Source organism: Zootoca vivipara, chromosome 4 (genome assembly GCF_965207765.1).
Source record: "Zootoca vivipara chromosome 4, rZooViv2.hap1.1, whole genome shotgun sequence".
NCBI lineage: Eukaryota > Metazoa > Chordata > Lepidosauria > Squamata > Lacertidae > Zootoca > Zootoca vivipara.
Genome location: NC_142587.1, coordinates 32,002,832 through 32,028,416, shown reverse-complemented (window position 1 = coordinate 32,028,416; position 25,585 = coordinate 32,002,832). Strand labels below are relative to the sequence as shown.

Sequence of the window (25,585 nt, the reverse complement as noted above, 5' to 3'; positions counted from 1 at the left end):
GCTCAGCACCATTCCACCCTGCCACCAATGGCCAAGCGGAGCGCATGGTGCGGACCACCAAGGACAGCCTCCGCCGCATAACACAAGGGGACTGGGAATACCGCCTTGCCGCATTTCTTCTAGCACAGCACAGCACCCCAAGCACAACGACGGGCCGGAGCCCAGCTGAACTACTCATGGGCCGGCGCCTTGCAACTAGACTGGACCGACTTCACCCCGACAGAGCTCAGGATGAGGTAGTGGTGGGGAAAGGCAGGAACCCCCGGACATTTGTGGCCCAGGACCCAGTGTATGCAAAGAATTTTGGGGCAGGCCCAGCATGGGTACCCGCCACAGTCACCAAGGTGACCGGTCCCGTGTCGTACGAGGTACTAACGGAAGGGGGGCAATGTTGGCGCCGCCACTGCGACCAGCTACGGCGACGATTCCCAGGAGGAACCCGGGAGGAGAGCGGGACAGAGGGGTCCCAAGGGGACAGCAGGGCAGTGAGGCCTGTAGAGCGAGAGGGGTGGGCAGGGGAAGCAGAAGCAGTAGGCACAGAGGGGCGCCCCGAGGCTGGAAGGACACCGGAACCAGAGTCACAACCTAGTGGTTCAGTGGTGCCAGACCAGACAGCCCCGGCACAGCCAGCAGCCTCGGAACACGAGCCAGAACCAGAACCCCTGACCAAGGAACACCCCAGGCCACAACGCACACGGAGGCGGCCAGCAGACCTTGGGGACTACGAATGCAACTTCCCGGGCAGGACTGGAACTTAGAGGGGAGGGGTGTTATGTACTGAGCTGAATCCTAGAACAATAGGATTCAGAATCAGCGGGAGCTACCCAATCCAACTCCAGGTGGAAGTGAATCCGCAACCTGATTGGCCTGCTGGAGCAGCCAATCAGGCGGCTGGCAGAAGTGAATCTGCTACCTGATTGGCCTGTAGGAGCAGCCAATCAGGCTGCAGGCAGAAGTCAATCCACAATATAATTGGCCCACAGGTGTAGCCCTGAAGTAGCCAATCACGCAAGGCCCATTGTGTAAATAATGTATATAAGCAGATGGTTTTGGGAAAAGAGCCATTCGTCTTCTCTTCTTCTCCTTGATGAATATGAGCTGAATAAAGAGCATGAAATTCACTCTCGACTCCGAGTATATTTCACCTGCAATTCAGGAGGAGGATGGCAGTTTGAACACCTGAGGACTTGGAGAGGATGCAAGACACTTTTGCTCTTCTAGCTTCTCTTGGGTCTTCCATCAAGGGACAGGAACCACATGAACAGTGACAGTCTAAGGAGCACCCACTCAGTCCAAAAAATTCCAGCCCAGCACCCTTAACAAACAAGAATTCACAGGATTTTCTGGAGGAAACGCCATGTGCTAGAAATGTACTTTAAATGTATGGTGGGATGCAGTCTTAAAGTGAGAAAGCCTTGCTGTGTGAAGTACTAGTATCTGCCTGATCTAGCATCCATCTTCTTTGAGATCAGCAATTCTCTTGGAGCGATAGCTCAGAAATTACATCTCAGCTCAGAAAGTACATCTGAAAATCTGAGGATTTGTGTACGTGTGTGGGAACTTGCACACATCTTTCCCCTCTCCCCAGTAAGTCTTGCCTATTTTATTATTTACTACACCCTTTACAAACCTGGTACCCTCCAGATATTTTGAAGTTGTGAACTTCCACCAGACTGCTGGGAGTTGTAGTCCAAAACAGTTGGAAGACACCAGGTTGCTGAAGGCTGGCATTTTGAACTTGGCTTGAAAACTTGGCTTAGTAAACATTGATGTGCCTGTATTTGAAACCATGTAGAGTGCCTTCCATCTCACAAAGGATGATAGAGTTCAAACATTTTGTTGCCTTAGGTGAAAGATGCGAAAAAGGGGGAACACAAAATGTTCAGGAGGGTAGTTCACCTTCCTTATGAGAAAAAGTTAAGTCCCTTGGGTCTTTTTTTAGTTTTAGACAAGACAACCAAACGGTGCTGCTATCATCATTATCAGCCCCTTGAACTTCTGACACCGTTTTGTTGTCCAACGCTGCCCCTCTCTACTGACTGCCTCTGTCCAGGTTTGATCCCTGGCACCTCCAGATTAAAGGATTGGGAGCAAGAGACTGAAAAGGCCTCTCTCTGGCACAGAGCCTGGAAAGCCAGAATAGACAATACTGGACTGGATGGACAAACATTTTAGTTTGATATACAGCAGCTTCTTGTACAGTATTAGTGAGGAGGATCCACAACACATAATTTACTGCCACAAGATGTGGTATTGACAATAGATTTACACGGACTTAAAAGGGGATTACAACTAGATTTTGAGCCATTGCCTTGCCATTCAAGGGAGGCAAAACCAAGAGCAAAAAGTATTTTGTTGGGTTCAATAATAAATGAATGTTTTGTTTCATATTTTCCTGCAGCGTAAGGAGTGGGAAAGTGACATTGCTAGGGAAATGTAACAATCAAATGCCTGGAGAGACACATTCTCCTAGCAGTGCTCAGAACTGACTCTCTCTCAAACATGCCATATGCCAGGGGCTGTGTCCCTGATTTCTTCCCTTGCCACCCCATGCTACTTGCACCCGCTCAACAACCCCCCCATTCCCCATAGACCTTTCCCAGCTTCTCTTAGACCTCATCAAAGCCTCCACCTCCTTACTGACCTCACCAGCTTCCTACTCCCCTTAGACTTGACAGCAGAAGGGTTGGATTGGAAGTTGGCCAACATGCAATGGTGGCGAGGAAGAGGCATGACTTTCCTGTGCCCACCTTGGGTCTCAGCAGTGAGTCAGAAAAAGGCTGTGGAGGGGCTGAAGTGTGGTCTTGGGACTTTGGGGGTGTCTCTTCAGGCAGAGGTGGTGCCATTCCTGAGACACGCTCCCTTTCCCTGTATGCTACTGACTTATGTGTGCTGTTTGGAATGTAGTAGCAGTGCCCACTGTTTCTGGTCACCTTCCTAATTGACTTCTTGGGGTGAGGTGACAAAAACAGCAGTGGATCACCACACTGGCCACGGAGGGGGAAGGTGACCAGTGACAGTGCTAGCCACTCTGGGACACTGGATCTTGGGGGCAATAGCACCTGGGCTGGCAAGTGGATGAGCTAGCGGAGAAATGGAGCAAAATCTTCATGCCTTCTGCAGAGACGATTTATTTGTTTTGTGAGCATTTGAGAGGCATTCAGGGGGATATATGAGAGAATAAAATGCCAGTTGCTTTAATTTGTCGGTTTGCCAAACGTAATATGTTTCCTGCGTGCAACTTTTCTTCTTTGCGCTGAAATAAATACGTATCTAGCAAACAGGTTTGCTAACCTTGATTCATTTCTGTGAATAAAATCTGACTATTTATGTTCTCTGATGAAAACAGAAATGCAAAGCTGTATTCTCCAGCATTTCACTGCGGCTGTCCCTCCCCTAAGCCTCCCTAAAGATATCTGGCTGCTCAAGTTGGGAGGCTGACTGCATGACTAGATGGTCCTGCATGGCAATTCGTATGCAACAGATGCCAGTAGCATCACCAATGAGACATTTCCTCAATGTTTTTTGTTGTTGTTGCTTGCATGAGAGGTGAGCCATTACTCTTGTCCCTTGTGAAGAATGTTCTGTGTAGTAGAAAGGTCCAACAAAGGATCTGCAAGCCTGAATTAATTCATCTTTTCTATATTCTTAGGATGAGTCCTTCAGCCGCTATTGTTGATTTATGTAATGTGCATTTCCCAAGGTTTTAAAGAAATAATAATAATAATAATAATAATAATAATAATAATAATACCAGCAGCCTCAGATAGATCCAGACATTAATCTTTATAGGAGCAATAGGAGCAACTTCACCCGCTTCAGTCATGCCACTGACATGTGAGCACCAATCCTCTTTAGGGTTTTATTGACAGCTGTTTCATCATGTAAACCTCTTAGAGTGAAAACCATGAACGTGATTTTAATGAATATGTCTGATAAAAGGAATAGTAAAGCCAAGGTGGGGTGGGAGGAGGAGAGTTGGAAAAGCAGTTTTCCTTTGAATTATTAGTTGTATTTATGTTGTTTTTTTTTTAAATGATCAGCGCTGCAAGGAATATACAGATAGGATCAGTAAAGATCCAGAGGATCTCTCTCTCTCTCTCTCTCTCTCTCTCTCTCTCTCTCTCTCTCTCTCTCTCTCTCTCTCTCTCTCTCTCTCCTCCCTCCCTCTCTCCCCTCATTCTCTCTGTGTTTTACACATTGCTAGGGCATTTCCCCTCATGATACAGGACAGCTACATTTGCTTCAATTTCCAAGAGAAAATGCAGAACGGATGCTACTAAGGCTGGCCAAATAAGAGTGTGATTTGAAAGCTTGTCCTCTTTCATCCAAAGAAGTTGGATTAAATTTAAAAGAGAATCCTTTCCCCTCTTTTCACGTCTCTTGTCTGGATTCAACATAGCCTTATTATTATTATTATTATTATTATTATTATTATTATTATTATTATTATTATAGCCCCAGTTTGTTTTCTGCTTTTTTAATTACTCTTCTTTCTTTAATGGATTATGAAGTGCATTGGAAACTGCAGTACCTATACCCCAAACATGTTGGGTAAACTTACAGGGCGAAAAGGAAAGAAATGTTTTAATGACAAATCCTTAGAGCAACCTTTTAAGGAGCTTCTGTTTCTTTTACCACAGGTTGAATAGCAATGTGTATCCAGAAGGTTGCTATTCCAAATCTGTTCATAGTTGTATAACAGCTTTAAAGAGGATTATAGAGCCAGAAATATTTTCTCTTGTCTATTTAGTTAGAAATCAGAATATCTCATAGCCCATATTACAAGAAATATGGCCAATTTTTATACATTTTACACATTTATTTAATCTATAGACAACACCTCTCCCCTTCCCTGCAACACACAGGGCGTCACCTTTCAAATACATGTAAACCTAACTGAGTTGTGTGAAGTCAAGGGAAAGATCTGGATCCAGAGGTTAGCTGAGCCTTGGGACATGAGTATGTGCAGAGTGCATTTCTTTTCATTTGCATTATTATTACAACTAGTTCCAATTCATCTAATTGTAAAGGCTTCCTGGGCAGGCTATGGCTTCCAGTGCAGCCTGAACTTTGCAATTTCTCATTTTAGAACTGAGGACTGTGCTGTGTTACGTATAATCCTGGCTTGCTTAACTACTTATTGGCTATAATGCAGAAGCTGGTGACTCACCCAGGATCATCTAGGGACTTTGGCGGGATTTGAATGCCAGTGTTGTTGGCTTCCCTTGGACCTAACTCTGTTTTTGTTTACAGTTGCCCCAGTTTGAGACGATGCTCTCTGCAAAATGGCATTACTATTGCATCATTAATTTTATTTATAATGGTACTTTATAAACCACCAACTAATAAGAAAAAAACATGAGGGTTCATTGGATGAACTGTGTGTCTCTCTAAAGGAGTGTTTCCCAAACTTGGGTCTCCAGCTGTTTTTGGGCTACAGTTCCCATCATCCCTGACCACTGGTCCTGTTAGCTAGGGATGATGGGAGTTGTAGTCCAAAACCAGCTGGAGGGCCGAGTTTGGGAAACCCTGGCCTAGTCAATCAAAATGCTGCTTTGGATCTGCTTTCTTCACTTAGTGCTCCGTTGCTTTCACATCATTCCAGATGTGAGGAATGGTACATGGGGTGTTTTAGAACAATTCAGCCAACATGGCAGGGTGGGGGAACAAAAATGGAAACTGAATAGTTGGAAAGTTGGTGGCACTGCACATGTCCCATTTACTGGGTGTGCCAATGCCGGCAGCTGTTTTGGTGAATGGTAGGTGAAATTGGGAACAGAGGACTGTGAATTATGAATATTTTAGAGCTGGCACATTTTGTAACATTGAACACCTGCTTTGCCAGCTCGCCATTTACTCTATAAATAAATTCCCAATATTGTGTTGAGCCAGTTTGCTGCTTAGTCTCCTTCCCACCTGACCTCTTTAGCTCACTCTTCAATGACTTCCAGAGACATTAATTAGATTTGTGTCACTGATACTGCAGAGGTGACATTAAAGCAACGACCTGTGATTTAGATCAACATCTTGTGCCTCATCTGAGAGGAGCATATACCTTTTGCTTGGCACCAAATTATTAACAGCAACAACAGTGCATCTCGAGCTCAACTTTTAAATCGTATTTTAAGAGGTTGTTGAGTTTCCTTATGCAGCTCAGCGCAACGGCTGATATTCAGCTGTAAACTTGGCTTGAAAGTGCATGTGTGACCCACCAAGCCTAAGTGCTTGGTTGGCCCCATTTTTGCTGTCACACAGAAGCAGAAAAACGATACATGAAATGGGCTTGTTTGCTTTGGTGCAGAAATGGTACAGGTTAGCTGTGCACCTTTTCCTAATAATATATATATATATATATATATATATATATATATATATATATATATATAATTTATACCCCTCTCATCCGGCTGTCTTTCCCCAGCAACTCTGTGTGGCTTCCAGCACTTACAAAAACATAATAAAACATCAAACATTAAAAACTTCCTAATACAGGGTTGCCTTCAGATGTCTTCTAAAAGTTGCGTAGTTATTTATCTCCTTGACACCTGATGGGAGGCCATTCCACTGCCTGGTTCCCTGTAACTTCACTTCTTGCAGTGAGGGAACAGCCAGAAGACCCTTGGAGGTTCTATATAGTCATGTAAAAGTCAGGGGGATAATGGATATATATCGGTTTGTATAAAACTGGGCTTGGAATGGGTCCCTGTTAAGTTCTTTTAAGGAGAAAGTCTGTAAGCTTGCATGCAGAGTGTCCCAGAATCAATCAGCCCCTCAGCTGGGGTTGGGGAATGTCTCCTGTCAGAAACACTGAAGAACTTCTGCCGGTCAGTGTAGACAACTAGATGGAACTAGTGATCTGACTCAATATGAGGCAATTTCCCATGCTGACGTTAGGAATTGATTTTTGCCTTTGTCTGTTTAGCCCAAGTGGCAAGTGTTACAGCCACAATAAAGTATTCTAGTTTAGCCTTGTGTTTTGCCCCGGAGGAAGTATGGATTGATTTTATGCCACGTTTAAAATCAGTTTTAAACGTGACAGACAGCTACAATTATACGTAACGGTTGTTTCTTGTCATATATTCTCCCAACCCCCACCCCTTGTCTGCTACAAAGTTGCAGGGGAGAGAGTCACCTATCTTTGATGAACTTGTAATCCGAATAGTGTGAAGTGAACAATCCTACACATCAGTTACACTGAGGAGATGCACTCCCTGGTGCAATGTTCACCAAATTCTATTGTTATATGCCACTCCCAATCTCTGAGCAGTGCATGATTCCTGAGAGCTCCAGAAGCGGTTCACCCAGGGTCTGTGTTTCCTTTTGGAAATGAGGCACAGCAGAGACTGTGGTATCTTTATAATATATGGTTTATTTACACACATATACAACTTGAGCCTCCGATGGAGGGGTCCCCAGCATCATGCTCCAAGAGGGTCTATGCAGGGACATGACTGTGATTTCATAGAATCAAAGAGTTGGAGGAGACTTCCAGGGTCATCTACTACAACTCCCTGCAATGCAGAAATCTCAGCTAAAGCATCCAAGACTGATGGCCATCCAAACTCTGCTTTAAAATCTCCAGTGAAAGAGAGTCAACAACCATTCAAAGGAGTCCGTTCCACTATCAAACAGCTCTTACTGTCAGAAAGTTATTCCTGATTTCAGCGCCCCCCCCCACAACACAAACAAGACATGCCAGGCAATGCAGCAACCCCACTGGACAGCTACTCACTCTAGATGTTTGCCAAAAGTACACATGCAACCCAGAAACATGCTCCCGAGATTGCTGGTTTGAGTTCCTACAGAAGACAAGACCTCCCCTCCCTCTTCTCTGCCCAGAGAACTAGAAAGATGATCACAGCAGCCACTTCCCAAAGAAGCCGAAGCATAAGACAATACATAGTTGTCTTCACACAAAGCTTCATGTCCTGCCAGAGGCTGGGAACACTCCCCACTCCCAAGACCAAGAGACAAAGTTCCTGGTCTCCCATTTGGTGTGCACAGCTTTAACACGACCCCCATTGTAGGATAAGGTTCTCATGCTGCCTGCCAGATTCATCTGAAATGGAGTGGAAAAGTTTTGAAGATTTCTAGTCCTCTTGAATTTCCTTTCTGCTTTCTAGTTTCATCCAGCTGCCCTTCAAGTCAACAGAACACTGTGCACATTGTCCGTGAGCTTTATCAAGGCTTGCGTTTCCTACCGGTAGGCACTTGAATCTTACCCCATCCCCTCAGTCCAAACAACAGCCCTAGCGATTCTGAGTATAGCGAAAGGTCTCTGACTCCATCTGCCGAGGAACAAAGGCTGTGAATATGATTAATGTTCTGTCAGAATCCTTGAACCAGTTTGTTGAATAAGCATTTTAAAAGGTGATGTTATAAAGCCGAGGAGCAGACTCTGTGCTGAGGTTGTGTTTAGGGTTTTTGTTCACGCTCAGGCAGTTCCTGAGTTCTGACATGTGAAGAATGCTGGATTAATTTATAAGGCCTGCAAATGACCAGCTCATGATTAGATGGTTTTCATATATTAGGAGTTGTAATGCAAGCTCCATTAAGGTCTTTTTAAATGATTCATTTGGAGGAGGGCTTGAAAACACACCTGGAAAAGCAACAAAACAACCAAGCTATCTGCCTGCCCCCTCTTCCAAGGGGAATAATAGATTGCTTCATGTAGCTAATGTTAACATGGAGAAGCAAGAAAAGCATTTTCCCACCCTGCAGAGTCTGGAAAGTCTCTTCCTCACTCCTTTCCAAGGCCAAAGGGCTGATGCCGATAAATTAATTTCAGCAAGCCAATGCTCAAAATTGTCTTCAAATGGATCAATATTCTGAAACCAAGTTTCGAACACATTTTCTGATGGTATATGTGTATATATGTATATGTATATGTATATGTATATGTATATATATATATATATATATATATATATATATATATATATATATATATATACACACACAGTGGTACCTCAGTTTATGAACACAATTGGTTCCGGAAGTCTGTTCATAAACTGAAGCGTTCATAAACTGAAGCAAACTTTCCCATTGAAAGTAATGGAAAGTGGATTAATCTGTTCCAGACAGTCCGCGGAGTACTTAAACTGAAGCATTCATAAACTGAAGCATGGGTGTAATTGGTTCCGGAAGTCTGTTCATAAACTGAAGCGTTCATAAACTGAAGCGAACTTTCCCATTGAAAGTAATGGAAAAATAATTAATCCGTTCCAGATGGGTCCGCGCGGCGTTCATAAACCGAAAATTCATAAACCGAGGTGTTCATAAACCGAGGTTCCACTGTATGTATATATATATATATATATGTATATGTATGTGTGTGTGTGTGTATATATATATATATATATATATATATATATATATATATATATATAATATTATGGTAAAAATATTTCAAATTCAGTAAAGCATATAGAATTGAATTCATATGTTTTGCATGTTTGTCAGCGTAATAGGTCCCTCGGCCTGAAAGTGAGATGAGCGCCGCAACCCCATAGTCGCCTCTGACTGGACTTAACTGTCCAGGGGTCCTTTACCTTTACCAGCTGAATGAAATCGATTTTCAGATTAGTTTTAGAGCAACGGATAAGAAGCACAGGGCTTCCTATGTCCCATGTCTCCATTTTTGCCATTCTAAAAATGTATAAATAAAGCCCACCTTCAGTAAAAGTATGGGGGTGTACCAAAAAAGTAAAGGGGCAGTTTATCCCTACAGTAGGTATTTATCTTTTGCCTGTATTCATTAACTCTATATTAATGCTAATAATGATCATTATTAGTTTTACTTGTGCAGGTCCTGCGGGAGCAGTGGACCAAGTAGGAGGGGGTCTATTTCTAGGGTTGCCAGGGGGCACAGCATCCTCCTCCTGCCCCCCCCCCCAGTTACCTTTCCTGTCTCTTCTCTTTTCTTTTCCTCAGCTTCCCTTAGCTCCATTTAATTCCTTGTTCCCTCCATCTCACGCTTACTTTTCATCTTTTTGCTACTCTTCCCCCGCTCCACCCTTCAATTACCCCTCTTTCCTCCCTTCTCCTCCATCTCTTACTTTCACCACTTCTTTCTAGCCACTATCCCTCCCCTCTGCATACTTCTATCAAAAGCGGGAAAAGCTGTAAGCAAAAATTCTAAAATGTCGCAATAGTAGAAGAAGAAGAGTTTGGATTTGATATCCCGCTTTATCACTACCCGAAGGAGTCTCAAAGTGGCCAACATTCTCCTTTCCCTTCCTCCTCCACAACAAGCACTCTGTGAGGTGAGTGGGGCTGAGAGACTTCAAAGAAGTGTGACTAGCCCAAGGTCACCCAGCAGCTGTATGTGGAGGAGCGGAGACATGAACCCGGTTCCCTAGATTACGAGTCTACCTCTCTTAACCACTATACCACACTGGCTCTCAATAGTGAATGTGTGGAGGGGAAATGAAGAGGTGGATGAGTCAAATCGGATGGCCTATGTAGCACCTTTGTCCTAGGCAAGCTGCTTTGCAAAGTGCCAAATCTGGATCCATACCGAAGTGCCAACCTGGCCCCGCAACAGTGAGTGCCTGGGGCTGTTCCCTATTCTTATGTGTCATCTAAACCAAGACTAGTGGTTAAGTTCTCTGCTCACTAACCACAAGCAATGGTTAAAAAACCAACCATTTGTACAGCTTTGTGGAGGTGAATCCAATGGAAATTAACTACTTTTCTTTTCTTTTTTAGGTATCACTTCTCTTTGCCCAAATTCTTCAGCACAAGATCCAAAGATAGATGCTTTACGGAGAGGACGCCTCTGCTGAAAGTTTCCCCTGAAGAAAATGGGTGGGTAGGAGATCAGCTTTTTGCTGTTCCTCGGTCTCTCGGGATTCACATCTTACCAATGGCATGGACTCTTGGAACAGCAGAGCCTATGGTGTGTGTTGATATTCGTCAATGGTGTTTTTCAGGTTAAGATGCATGGCTATTCATAACACAGATTTCACCACAGATGATGACTCTTGGGAAAACAGCTCTGCTGAGTTTGAGCGAAGGTCCCATCTGGGAAGTGAAATGCCCAGCTTGTCCAGATCTGCTTCCTCCTCAGAGAAATGTGAAATGTTGGACAACTTCCATGTCAAATTCAATTTAACCAAGATGAGGTATGAGCCAAACCGTTTTTGTGTTGTTTTGCCAGTATTGAGGGCTAAGGGAAATTGCCAAGAAATGGATTTCCCCCCGTTTCAACCAATGAGTAAAATAACGCTCCATATTTTTGTGTGATATTTTGCCATTGATTTCAAGGATATTGCACCAATGAAACTGATGATAAAATCTGTTCAGATTTATAGGTCCATGCAACAATAGGGGCTAAGCAGGCAATCACTTCTAAGCCATGATAGTTTATGTGACTAGAAAACCTGGTTCACTGCAGATTTTCATGTTTGGAAGTACTGCTGTCTGTATTTCATCTTGTGATCTGTCACTTTATGCTTCTGTTTAGAACTCAGCTTCTTAGCTTTCTTGCACAAAAGTGTCTATAACTCATGAAGGGAGGAGATACATGTATAAGACAAAGGGCTAGTGAACAGCCTTTTGAAGCAGGAAGTTTTCATGCATCTAGTTCAGAGATGGGGGTGGGGGAGCCTGTGGTCCTCGAGATGTAATTGGAGCATCCTTGACTATTGGCCATGATGGCTGAGTCTGGTGAGAGATGGGGTTGTATCCAATACTGGCTTTCTGCTTGCACGACAGGGTCCTGCTCTCTCAAGATAACTTTGCCCTGCTCTCCTCTTCCCTGCTGCCCCCACTGAAAATCTGCTCCAGGTGGTTGGGGGGACCCTTTGGAGCAGATTTGGGTGGTGGTGGTGGTTGTGCAGGGAGAGAAGGGGAGGTGGACTGCTGCTCACTCCCTATTGGATACATACAATCCATGGAGTCCAAAAACATTTGGAAAGTGTTATGCATTCAGTGGTCTGTGTTTGGACTAAAGATTCTGAGCTCCTGTGTTTGGGCCTCTGCCATTGGCCCTTGAACTCTTGAGTGGTGATTCACAGCCAATCACATTAGGAGTGGGAGGGGCCCAGGCTTTCAGGAATGTATATAAGCAGTTGCTTTGCCCCTGTTTCCCAGTTATGTAGTTCAATAAAGGTTCTTGCTGTTATCACCATGTCTTGCCTCGTGGGAACCCACCTACACTTCAGAAAGCCGCAGACTTCCCACACTTGATATAGTGGGATGGTTCCAAACAATACACCCCCTCATTTTTAATCTGAGCAGCAAGAGCGGACTCTACCACATTTGATGAACTAACCAGAATACAGTCCGTACTCCATTCAGATATAATAAATGCAGCAGCTAATATTTAATTTGGTTAATTGCTGCCACACACACACACACACACACCCACACACCCAGTTATCAAGAAGGAAGATTAAAACCCCCTACCATCTGTTAATGATATGTAATGTGCCCAATATTTGTGTGTGTTGGTACCTTTCCTTCTTAACCTTCACTTTTCTATTTTCATTATGGATATGTGAATGCATTGGAAGCAGCAGGCTATTTCCTTGTTCTGTATCATTGCTGTGTAAGCACAGTGAGAGGCAATTGCTCTAGTTATGTAGAGCAGTTGGCAGCTACACTGGCATTGTTTCCTTTATGCCGCAGCAGAAAGGTGCTCCTGACAAATTGCTCCCCAAAATATTTTCGATCCCGTATTATTGAATAAACATACTGGAGCTGGCAGCTGCTGAGATGGCCTAAATCTGCAAAACTCGATTGAGTGCTCTGAGCCATGCATGCTGAAGGCCTAAAGAACAAGAATATTAACTAGAGATCAGAGGGGCAGAGCAAGCAGGGTTAATGCCTGAGTCCAAGCACCTCAGATGAGCAGGCGTGTGCCTTTCTGCGGAGAACAGTTCAATGGGAAGGGCAAGGGAAGGATTCCTACCTGTTATAGCAGGCTCAGGAGAACTATACCCATACAAATGGGAAAAGATAAGATGGGGAAACATGTATTGTTGGTGTGCAAGGATAAGGGTGACTTGGACATCTGTTCTTATCTCTCCTGCAGGTTTAATGTCTTGCTGGCTCATATTTTGAAGTCTAAAGTAGTACTTTCAGGAGCGGGAAGAAATGTCAGCCCCAAACCTCTTAAAAGTGCTGCCATGGATATTAGAGAAAAATAGATTGGCTATTATGATCCCAGAAGTCTCTCTGCTCATGCTTAATGCATCATTCCATTTTGTTAAAATGAACCTTGGAAAATTCTTTGCTGCCTAAGCAGCCTGCCTAGTCAACATAGTTAGATATTTATTTATCTGCAATTCACTTGTTTTATTCCTATCTCTGGAAGAGTAAGGAAAGACTTTTAAGGAGCTTAAGTATTGTCAATAATAATGCTTGCTAGCATGGTCGCATAGCGACAATAATTTTGTATCTTCAAGGCCATTACGGTGAGCATCACAGATAAAAAACTTATTCCCAACCTAAAGTGAAGCATTTTGTTTTGAACCTTGTTTAGAAAATGCTGGCATGTATGTGATAAATGGGACTTTACATGATATGTTATGCATGATGATCCAATACATTATTATTTTTTAAAATTTTTTGGAGATTCTGGCTTATCTATATCATATAATTTCAAGGTCATAAAATTTAGAGCCAGTTCAGACAAAAATTGAGGAAACCATTGACACCTTTGCACCCCCCTTCAATAATCTTGGCTTCCTCCCTTTTCGTTCTTTAAGCAAGACTTTTAGGTTAGAGTTTCCCCCAATCCTTCCTAAAGCGATCCCAGCCAGTCAGGGATCACATGATGAATGTGATGGTATCACAATACTGCATAGATTATCAGATTTGGCTATATGCTAATGCAAACCAAAAGCAAACAAAGTTGAGGGCTTCCCACACTACATTCTTAAATTCATATACAAATATGCTGCTTAGCAGAAAACATTTTTCAGACTTGTTGCTCAAGAACACAGTTCTTACTTACAGATTACATATATATATATATATATATAGCAAGGGCATACATGTAATTTCAATAGAAAAGCTGACCAGCATATTCCAAAGCAGGACGCAAGTTGGTGCTAGAGATATGGAAAACTGTATATTGACTTCATTCTGCAGTGGAATACTTTGAATAAAGCTGGCCAAGTTTATTTATAACACATGAGAACTCTGCCTGCTTGCCCCCACGTTTCCCTGTGGAGGTCTGAAGAAGAGACAATTTCTGCGGTTGGGCGTCCTGCTGTGGAGAGTCATGCAAGTTCCCAACTTGCACTTAACTTGGAAATAAAAAAAATGTGGATGTGCAACCCCTTTTTGCCGCATCTCACTTAAACTGCAGATGCTCCATTGGCTTTTAAAATTTCCCTAGCTCTTGTCATAGGGTTGCAATGCTATGTCAGATTAGAATTGCTGTGAAGGTCATGGGGAAAGCAAATGTGTGCAAGTCAAGGTCTGACCATGGCTAGTTTGCTAAGCTGTTAAAAGCACCGAATCCATAAAAGTCTAAGCACCAAAGGGTGGTGGTTGTTGTTGCTGGGGAAAAAGGCTCTAAGTGCTGCAGTTTATTAATACAATTGCATCCCCCCTCTCCCAGTGTGAGCTCTGCATGGCATTGTGTCAATTTGCCAAGATGACTTAGTTGTTTAAGGACAAGTGCTTCTGGAGTTTTAAAGGATTAATGTAATGGTTCCTAGCTTTTATTGTCATTTTGGGTGCCTCTTTTAGTAACCATAATTTTAGTCTTATTTTGAAAAGATTAAGTCAGCCTTGTTTTTAATATACTGCATGCAGTTGTAGTTCACACAATGAAATTTGTAAAATAAATACTTTAAATGTGGGGGAAAACCCATACAATTATAATAAAAGCAAATGCTTACAGTAAATATATGAGAGGGAACCTTGACACAAAATGAAGGCAAGCAACTCTATAACCAGAAGAACTGTTGCATGTAATTTTAATATATGGCTGCATACACTTTGTACATTTAAAACACTTTGCTTTCCCCAAAGAATCCTTTTATGACCTAAACTCTGTCTGCTGGCCTTACAAGTTTGTGATTAATAGAATAATACCCACATCTCGTATTCTTTCTCTGAAACTTTTCTCCCTTGTTTTTTTCTTCTTTTTTCAGATGCTGTTTAAGATTCCTAAAAGTTTCTGGGCTTTTCATCTTTGTAGTTGTATGCTCTGTAAGTACTGGGTTCCCAAAGTTCCAGAGTAATTTGGTAGTACTTACCAAAGTTGACCCTGATAATACAATAGGACATACAGCAAAAACGTTGCAGTGTGCTCTTGCTATAGTCAGTCAGCAGTGCCCATCTCTGTGATATTCCATTCAATTCCCCCTCCTTTCCACCCACTCTTCCATTCTTCCCTGCCCTAGTCAGTCAACATTCCATGGATACTGGGCATGCTCAGTTCTCATTGGTCTGTGCTTGAGTTTCTCCTTAGGGTTTCCCCCCCCCCCCCAATCTGCAAAACTGTAAAGGTTCTCTTTTGTGCATTGTTGGTGCTGTTTTGGCTATTCAAAGGCTTCTGCACTCAGACTGAACATTGGAAGTAGGAGCATGATTTTAAACAGGATATAACATGTCATATTTTATTTTTCTGTTGGAAGCCGCACAGAGTGCTGGATGGGCGGGATATAAATAATAAATTATTATTATTATTATTATTATTATTAGCCCAGGAGCATGGCTACCTGTTCTTCACACTCTCAGTTAATGCTGGAAAAGTGTTACTTTACCAATGCAGTGGCCTTTCCCCTTGCCTTTCTGATCTGTCTGAACTGATGCAAGTTAAGATTAACCACACAGGAGAACTGGATGTCTCAATTCCCCTAAAGGCAGACAACCTAAAATGGAGGTACCAAATATGATGCCCTCCAGATGTTGTTGAACTCCAATTCCCCTCCTCCCCAGCCAAGATGACCAACAATGAGGGATCATAGGAGTTGTAGTCCAACTTCATCTGGAGGGCACTGTGTTGGTTCACCCTGGTCTGAAACATCCTTTTAGCTCTTTCCCACAAATTTATATCTTTCTAAACACCTGGTTTGGACTAGGGGATAGGGATGACAAGCTAAATTAGGCAGAAACATTCACACACACACACACACACACACCTGCTACGAAAATGGTTTTTTTTAAAAAAAGTTTTGAAAAATACATTGAATTTGCCGTAGCTCACTTTGCCATCTAGTGTCACATTTGTATATTGTGCTTTACAACACACTTAAAAACATTTTATTTGCAGCTGTATAGCTGAATCCCTGGTACAGGACAATACAACTGATTAATTTAAAATGCATTTCAAAAGACTGAACTGCTAGATTCAACTGATACTTTATTAGATGTGTAAGTTAAGATAAATTTTCAAGTGACACAAGAGATTAGTTGCTAGTCAGTTCAGATGAGAATTACAAATACAAAAATAAATAAATCTGTATATAAAATACAATGTATAGTTCCCCCTCCTTTTCCTTTAAACATAGCACTAGGAACTTTATATGGATAATATCAAAATGGCTTTTCTAACTTCCTGTACTTTACTGTTACTAAGGGGTTATGAAGGAAGGGAGAAAATGAGATCTGGGTAAGGAACCTAGGAGTGTTTTCATGCACGACACTGAAATCCACTTTGCTTTTCCGGATTCTGTCATTTGAACATAAAAACTTTATTGGCTAGAATATATAAAAATGACTCTCCTCTGCTTTTAATCCCTTGTTCGTAAGACTCATGTGTGAACTCAAAGAGTGTGTATGCAAGAGGCTTAAAGGTGCTCTTAATGTTATATAGAAAGTTAACTAATGATGATGATAATAATAATAATAAATAATGCGTGGAATCCTCCTTCATTCACATGCCAATTTTGTATGTATGGGTTGCATCTAAGTAACTTCTATTCAGAAGAGACCCACTGAAATTAGCAGACCCAAGTGAGTTCTATCTATTTATTTCAATAGGCCTTCTCTGAGTATGACTAATATTGGGTACAATCTTGTAAGTTTGGGATGTAAGGCTAAGCAACAGGACCCCGACATTAGGAGCTTATAATAAAAGCAACAACTCCTTTTTGCAGGTCTTAACATTTTTAGAGGCAGTTTGTTTAACAGTTCGGCAATTTCCCACACAACCTTTTAATGTGCCCTCAGATTTTATTTAGCATTCACCCTGAAAATGGAACACCTTGGCAGATGCTGGCTGTGTCACCTATGGACGTCTACAGTATCCTTTACCAATTACTTTTGTTGTTGTTTTTAAAACGAAACGGTGGAGCAGCTTAGTAAAGAATCACTGACAGTAGGGTGATTTCAAGATGGTTGATACGAAATGGCTGACTCGTTGCTTGCTAAATTAAATCCTGACAGTGATATATTTCTTGTGAGGCCCTGATACTGCCTCGTGGGACTGCTTCTAAACCAGCAAATTAATTCATTTGCAAATCTGTTTCCCAAGTTTGCTATCCAAGTGATAATGAAGACTGCAAAGGCCTGTTTTTTCCTGTTATATCTCCTTTAGATGCCTCCTGCATCTCCGTAGGAAAGTAAAGTGGGTAAAAAATGAAGTGAAATTCCAGGAGTGTAAATTTTGTGAGGTTGGTTGTAAGTTTGGGTGAGAGCAACAAAACAAATGGGAACAGCATGCAGTTTTAATTTGTCTATGCTTTATACGGTATAACACCCAGAACCCCTCATATGCCTGGTTGTTTTATTTTTAACAATGCTTTCCACCAGTTTTCTTGGGACAGATGTTAAGCTAACCAGAATCCTATGAACCATGCTGCTGAATAGGCTACTCTCACATCAGGCACAAGATCTACATGGTTACAGTCTCTGCATATGGGTTGGCTACTGGTAGCAGGGCTGCCATTGCTAAGTCGTGGTGGGTGATGGGGGAAAAGAAGAGAGTTTGTGCACATCCTGGAGGCTGAACAGTTATGGAGAACTGGGACAGCCAAGCCATGAAACACACGTGTTGAATCTGTGTAGCAGTGGCTTCTAATGATTTGATCGGAACACTGGCTTGTCCCCCTTTGGCTGCTGGAGCCTGTGACTTGGATGTGTGGTCAACACGGCACTGTAAAGTTTATCCCTCTTCCTCCTTGAGTCCCTTCACTCACTAATTAGCAATGGCAACCTGCCAGTTTGATAGGAATCTGAGCAGGCTGTGGTGGGGCTGGTAGGGGACCCAAATCCAGCTTCAACATGTGAGAGGGCAAGTTCATAAGCATACTGAATGTCTTCATTTTGAACAAAAGTGTTTTGTAAAGTTAGCCCCACAGATGAGAGCCTTCTTCTTGATACAGTGATCTATACTGAGTGTTGCTGTCTTCCATCCTACCTTGTGCTCCCCATAGAGTTTGCGGATCTGACACACCCCTCCATAGAAGCCAACTCCTAGGGGTCGAGGTCCCTTCACCCCCTCATGAAATATTTGAGCCCCCCCCCCTAGTTAATGAGTTTTGCCATTCAAATGGTGTTCATGTGCCATGTTCTGTGATCAATTTTTTTATTCATGAATATTTTATTCACGTTGGCATCCCAGCATTCCTCTATGCTAAACCAACAGTTTCTTTCACTCATAAGTAATCCTCCCCCCTACATACTTTTAATGTTGTTGTTTCTCCCTCTTCTTCTGTTTTGTGGATCAGTGGGGTTGAGTAGTTGAATTGAGGAAGCCAATATTCCTGAGGATATGGCAAGAATAACCCAGAGAGGTAGAACCGTCAAAGAGTCTTATGGCACCTTAAAGACTAACATGGCTTGTGGGCTTCCCACGGGCATCCGGTTGGCCACTGTGAGAACAGGATGCTGGATCAAGTAGGCCCCTGGCCTGATCCAAGACGCTCTTCTTATGTTCTTGCATGGATGTTCTAAGACATGTTATTATGGCATAAGTATCCAGGGACTACTGTAATAAAGTTTGTTAATGGTGCCAACAAATCACTTCATTGTTTTAGCTGCAACTGACCAACATAGCTACTGCTCTCGAAATGGTTACATACAGAGAAACGTGTTGGCTGAAGATTTGTTTTTTAAAAAATGTTTGCTAATCACTGTTTTGTTTTTAACCGAGAGTGATCTTCTGGAACATTTACCTTCAGCCAACATCACTGTGGGAGATCATCCATTTGTGCCATGATTAATCTGGCACGGCATCAAATCACCTTGTTCCCTTCTCCTCCCCCCACTATTATCAATCTTCATTGATTTGCCATCCCTTTAATGCATGCTTGGTCCTCAGTGCTGAGGTGGCTTGGCTGCTGCTCTCCAATGTGAAGCCAGCGAGCCACGCCTCCTCTGACTCTGGCCTACAAATGCTACCTTGAACCGATGGGAATTTTCCATGTCTATTAAGATTTTGCTCTGAATCTATTTTGATCGCAAATGCATTTGAGTTCCACCTTGGCAGTGATTCAAATTAAATAGCTTTAGTGTAATTTTCTGAAATGGTGAGGTTGCTGTTGTTCCTCTTTTCATCTGTGACTTATTGGCTTAAAAGCTCAAAGACTTTATGATGGGAAGTGTTTGGTTCCAGTGTGCACAACTGCAAGCAAATGCTTTTACTGGACAGAGAGCTTGCGCTAGGCGTGTCATTTATAAAGTATTTTTTGGACAGATCAATCCAAGTATCTATGCTGAACATGAAGCACCAGTAACCAAGAAAGGAAGCATCTCTGAGAATTGGAAGGAGATCCCAATTCTCCCCTTTAGACAAGATCAGATTTTCCCTCACAGGATATGATCAACTGATAATCCTCAGTGATCTCAGGGCTGGTAGATTTAAAATCACCACCAGTGCCTCAAATGCTTTGGGCAAATGAATTAGAGGAGACTGTAAAATATATCTGCTTTCTGCCATAATGAAAGCAATTTTTAGTTTTATTGGCTTGTTCGGAATTACTTGGTCTGCTTTCCTATCCATTACCGCACTTCCTTTCATGCTGTGTGCCTAATAACTTCTGCTCTAATCTATGCTAAATTATAATATTTTATGCAGGCAAATGGAGGACCGAGGGCTGGAACAAGCCAAATTGCCATATTAGAAATAGACTCTCTGAAAAGAGAAGGTAATAAGGATTATTGTTTGTTAATAAGGCCTGACTGTATGTGCAGACTTACAGGCTTGTTTGCAGGGTTAGGGATTCTGCTTTTTGCAGTCTGTATATTAAGCAAATAAATGCTAGCCTTCAGGGATGGGGCTATTTGTTCCACTTCTATATGCACTCAGTGAACCTACCTTGATGGTCTGGAAAGCCCCGCTGTACAGAATCACCATACACAGTGGTGCATGCATAGATTGTTGTATCCAGCCATTCAGCTGAATATGTCAAAGTAAAGGTGCAGGGACATCATAGGATCCTGTTACCTCCCTCTATGTGGGAAGATCTGAGAGGCTCTTAAATATCTGGGGGTTATAAGGAAGCAGGACAATGGGGAATGCAAAGGTTATGTCCCATAGAGTCATGAATGCAAAACAATACATCATTCAGGAATCTAACTTTTTGAAACATGGCAACCCTAAACTTGTCTCATTTAACACTTAACCAATGGGCGTACTGGTTAAGCATTTCAAAGTAGGTCTGCAAAGGACAGATCATTTTATATGTGTTATAAGGTAAGAGCTTTCAGCTCACTCTGTATTGACCACTTTGTTCTATATGTGTAAGATATTGTGAAAATGAAGTTTGCTTTTCTTCCTGTAATTTTAAGTTTCCTTTGTTATGGCTTCTGAACGTGCCATTTGTGTAATTACAGGGTATATTTTAGTCATATTGTGAAAAAGGAAGCGGCTGTAATTATGTGCACCTGAAGCTTTTTGCAGATACAAATTATTGGCTGTACTCATAAAACTGGCTACAGGCTGTCAAAGTTTCCCAGGCCATTAGGTTAATTAATATAGGCCAGTGAACCATTCTGAAGCACAATTCAAAGCTGAGATGGGATTTGAACCGTGTAGTCTCCAACTCATCTGGCCCTAGAAAATGTAGCAATTATTCCTACCCCTCTTAAATATTGCAAGATTAAACTTTTATGGTGGACAGTTTTTCAAAATGGGTATAATTATTGCTGCCTGGCTGCATTCTTAATTTTTTTAAATATAGCAATTCAATTTTTCAGAATGAAAATATTTGACTACATCCACACCATACATTTAAAGTGCATAGCTTTATATAAAATGTCTGTGGATTATATGTGCTTTAAATATACAGTCTAATTCTGTGCTCCACACTCCTCTGGTGGTACTTTTAAACATATTTTATTGAATATAATGGAAAAGAGGTGACATAAAAAAATGATAATAACAGAATGATTTCCCACCATATTAATGTCCAAATAAGGACTCAGTGAAATTCAGACAGGACTGTTGGAATTTATTGCTATACTAATTTTCTCACCCAGGCCAACATCATGGTTTTTCATAGTGGATATTGTTTTGATCTTTTTTGGCTTGAAGAAGCAAAATAAATAGCTTGAAAACTTTAAAAAAGCATCACTTACCAGCAATGTAGCTCAATAAGGAAGAGACTGTTTTAAATTGCTTTTTGTCTCATTTAGGCAACCTTGGGACATGCAACATCAGACTTGACTCCACACAGCTGGTGGTTTTATTTTTGTTATTTATATATCCCACTTTTTACTCTCAGGAGCTTAGGGCCATGTTGGCTGGGACTGGTGGGAGCTGGAGTTTGGGATGTTGGAGAATTCTGACAAAAATGGAAATGGGAGTGGAAATTGCCAGTGTTCACCTACTTGTCTCATGTCTGGGATAGAAATGAATCTGGAGAATACCAGTGGTGTTCACAGACCCTCCAAGTGTCCCTATTTTCCAGGGACGTCCATGATTTAGAGAAGCTGTCCCAGTTTCTGATTTGATCCCGGAATGACCCTCGAGCTATCAGAAGGCAATCCTGTATAGGGTTTTTTTTTTTAAAAAAAAGTTTTATGTTTTATTATGTTTTTATATATTTTGGAAGTTGCCCATTGTGGCTGGGGCAACCCAGTAAGGTGTGTGGGGTATAAATACAGTGGGTGCTCGGGTTGCGAACGTGTGGGAGGCACGTTCGCAACCCGCAGTGTTTGCAACCTGCAGTGCTGCGTCAATTTGGCGCTTCTGCGCATGCGCAAAGCATGATTTAGTGCTTCCGCGCATGCTCGAGTGCCGAAACCCAGAAGCTTGGGTACTTCCGGGTTTGGCACAGGACACAACCTGAAAAGACGCAACCTGAAGCTTCTGTAACCTGAGGTATGACTGTAGTAAAATTATCATTATGGAATGGGACGTCCCTATTTTCATTGGAGAAATGTTGGATGGTATGTGTTCACTGTCATTGCCTATAGTCTGCAAATGATACATAATTATATCCCCACCCCCCTAATCTGCATTGCTTTTCATTTGTGTTGAAATGGATGGGATGGAACAATGTAATCACTATGCAATTACATAATTTACTTAATCAGTTATGGAAATTACATAAGGTATGTAATTTTACCACAGCAGACAGCAAGACAAATGGCGTAGTTTTTGAAGGAAGATGAATTGCAGCGGAATGCAAGCAGTGCTGCAAGTAACAAATACTGGAAAAAACTGAAAATGATCCCTCCAAATGATCTCTACTTGGATTCCAATAACATGAGTAAAAGGTAAAGGGACCCCTGACCATTAGGTCCAGTCGTGACCAACTCTGGGGTTGCGCGCTCATCTCGCATTATTGGCCGAGGGAGCCGGCGTATAGCTTCCAGGTCATGTGGCCAGCATAACAAAGCCGCTTCTGGCAAACCAGAGCAGCGCACGGAAATGCCGTTTACCTTCCCGCTGTAGCGGTTCCTATTTATCTACTTATCTACTTGCACTTTGATGTGCTTTCGAACTGCTAGGTTGGCAGGAGCTGTGACCAAGCAACGGGAGCTCACCCCGTCACAGGGATTTGAACCGCCGACCTTCTGATCAGCAAGCCCTAGGCTCAGTGGTTTAACCACAGCGCCACCTGGGTCCCAATTTAAAACAATTTAAAACAGTCTCTTCCTTATTGAGCTACATTGCTGGTAAGTGGTGCTTTTTAAAGTTTTCAAGCTATTTATTTTGCTTCTTCAAGCAAAAAAAGATCAAAACAATATCCACTATGAAAAGCCATGATGTTGGTCTGGTGAGAAAATTAGTATTGCAATAAATTTCAACAGTCCTGTCTGAATTTCACTGAGTCCTTATTTGGACATTAACATGAGTACCAGGTTGCAAACACATGCTTTAACATGAGTACCAGGTTGCAAACACATGCTTTAAATGTTCATATCCATTCACCAAGGATTGGTCAATAAGGTTTAGCATAGCATGTTTTTATATAGGCCTTTTAGGATGTTCTTATTTTGAATCCTTTGAAATGAGAGCTCTTTGGTTTTTCAACCTCTTGCATAGCTACATAGGTATTCAAGCCATGTTGAATTAGTTGGCATTACTGTAGAATGCAGGCACTGCTGTTGTTTTTAATTGTGGCATCATGGATGAGATAACCCCCAAAGACGGCAGGCTCTTCCCTTCAGAGACAGAATTGCAGTCCTTAACTGTCTTGCCAACAGCTATGAACTTCAGCAATATTCGAGATTCTGCCCTTCTAAAGGTAGAACTGGCAGGGCCCTTTGTGGCAGATGTGGCTGGTCGGCAACCAGAGGACTACGTTGTAGTTCAGATTGGACAGGCAGAAGACTCTGGTCCAAGAAGGAGACGTCAGCAGCAGGTGAAGTTCAAATACCCTGGACTGCTTTCATTTTATGTTCACAAGACAAAAGGAAATCTTTCTTATTTCACTATTATGTTTAAATTCCCTTTGCGAGACAGGTTGAAATCTATATCTATTTCAGAGGAAGGTTTGTGTGTTCTGTATCCAAGGTTTGTTTGTTTTTTGCTTACTAATCACGGACTGCTTGCACGAAACAAACCATGATCTCTGCTTTGGAGTGAATTCTAAGCCAGGGGTCATGGTTTTGTTTCTCCCACGCACTAGCAAGGAGGAGTCAGTGGCGTAGCAGGGGGCACACAGAGGCAGTTGCCCCAGGTGCAAGGTTGTTAGGGGTGCACAATTTCAACACCAAGCACTGCCTTTGTGCGCTTCTGTCGAAAATGGCTTCTCTGTGCAGACCAGGAAGTAGTTTCTCCAGACAACGGAACAACTCTTCTTCCCTTATCTCTGTGGCTGTGATCTCCTTGGTGATGTGGATGCTCCTCCCACCCCCTGTGTGCCCCTGGACATTGGTAACCCACGCTATGTCACTGGGAGAAATAACGTAGCTGAGATAAGCACATTTGCAACAAGCCATTAACTATGGTCACATTTGCACACTATATGCCTAAAGCCCTCCTATGGCTGTTTGCCAGCCATGGCTTCCTCCACCAGATCCTGGGAACTGTACCTCATCACCATATTTGGCTTTGTTAAGATGTTGTTCTCCAGCCTAATTCACTTACATGCTTGGGGGAAAGTTACTTAGATGGTGTCAAGTTAAAGCAGAGGAGGTCAGTGTTCGTTCCTCTCCCCTGAATGCTGCTTTTGATATAAAAAGTAGACCTCACCCATGTTTTATAGAGCAGCAAGAAAACAGATGTTTAATGAACATGCATAAGCGTTGGGCCCTTTGACACACTGTACCTTGTATTTCCTCGTGATAACACAAAAACAATAATCCTCGTGATAACACAAAAAGCTGAATAACACCCAGTGGTTTAAAAGTTCTCAGAAAGTGTCCATTTATAAAGAATCTCCCCCATCAAATTAGCAACTCGTAAAAATACACTGTGGTAGTGAAAATCAAGCAACAGCATTAATCTCTAATTTATTCATGCTACGTCTTTTCTTTCTTTTCTTTTTTTGCAGATCTTATATAATTGGACCCTGCCTTTAAATCTGAGAAATAACAAACAAGTTATTGTGTCGCGAACTTTTGAGATGTTAAGCAGGTTGGTTTGTGAATCCAGAAAAAAACCCACTTTATTTTATTTTTTAATGTTAATTTACTAGGTGCTCAAATCACGGAAACAGCGGGGCATATCCAATTGTGGATCCCTGCTTGCACAATAGACTTCCTTGTGTGGCAATCTGTTCTGAACCCCGAAAAATCTGTTCTGGAGAGTTGGGGGATCATCATCCAGAGTAGATTGTAAGAAGTGTGAGAGGTTGAGGAAGGGGAATCTCATTGCATCTCACAGAGTGACATTGGATTTCACCCATGGGTCTTGTCTTTCATTTTTTAAAATATTTTTTATTAAAGATTTCTTGAATTAAAAAGGTGTGTGCATAATATCCCATCCACTCATATGTACAGCAAATCTTCAGAGCAGGCTTCCTCAACCTCGGCCCTCCAGATGTTTTGAGACTACAATTCCCATCATCCCTGACCACTGATCCTGCTAGCTAGGGATCATGGGAGTTGTAGGCCAAAAAACATCTGGAGGGCCGAAGTTGAGGAAGCCTGCTTCAGAGGGAATTCAGTCCAGGTAACCAGTTGTAGCAGGACCCTGTCTTATGGGACCTTTCCCTCACTGTTCTTCCTCTTGGGAAGAAGATTTGCCACCCAGGCACCTTCTTCTATTTCCCTAACCCAA

General features: G+C 42.2%; 1 protein-coding gene across 1 annotated transcript in view; it reads left to right on the top strand.

Annotated features, from left to right (window-relative positions):
• Positions 1–25,585, top strand: part of OCA2 (OCA2 melanosomal transmembrane protein) — a 158,917-nt gene that overhangs the window by 25,321 nt on the left and 108,011 nt on the right. Inside the window, exons 3-8 of the mRNA XM_035115521.3 lie at positions 10,714–10,812; positions 10,938–11,129; positions 15,117–15,174; positions 17,140–17,212; positions 23,566–23,723; positions 24,858–24,940. Coding sequence (XP_034971412.1) covers positions 10,714–10,812; positions 10,938–11,129; positions 15,117–15,174; positions 17,140–17,212; positions 23,566–23,723; positions 24,858–24,940 — 663 coding nt within the window. The remainder of the gene's footprint in view (positions 1–10,713; positions 10,813–10,937; positions 11,130–15,116; positions 15,175–17,139; positions 17,213–23,565; positions 23,724–24,857; positions 24,941–25,585) is intronic.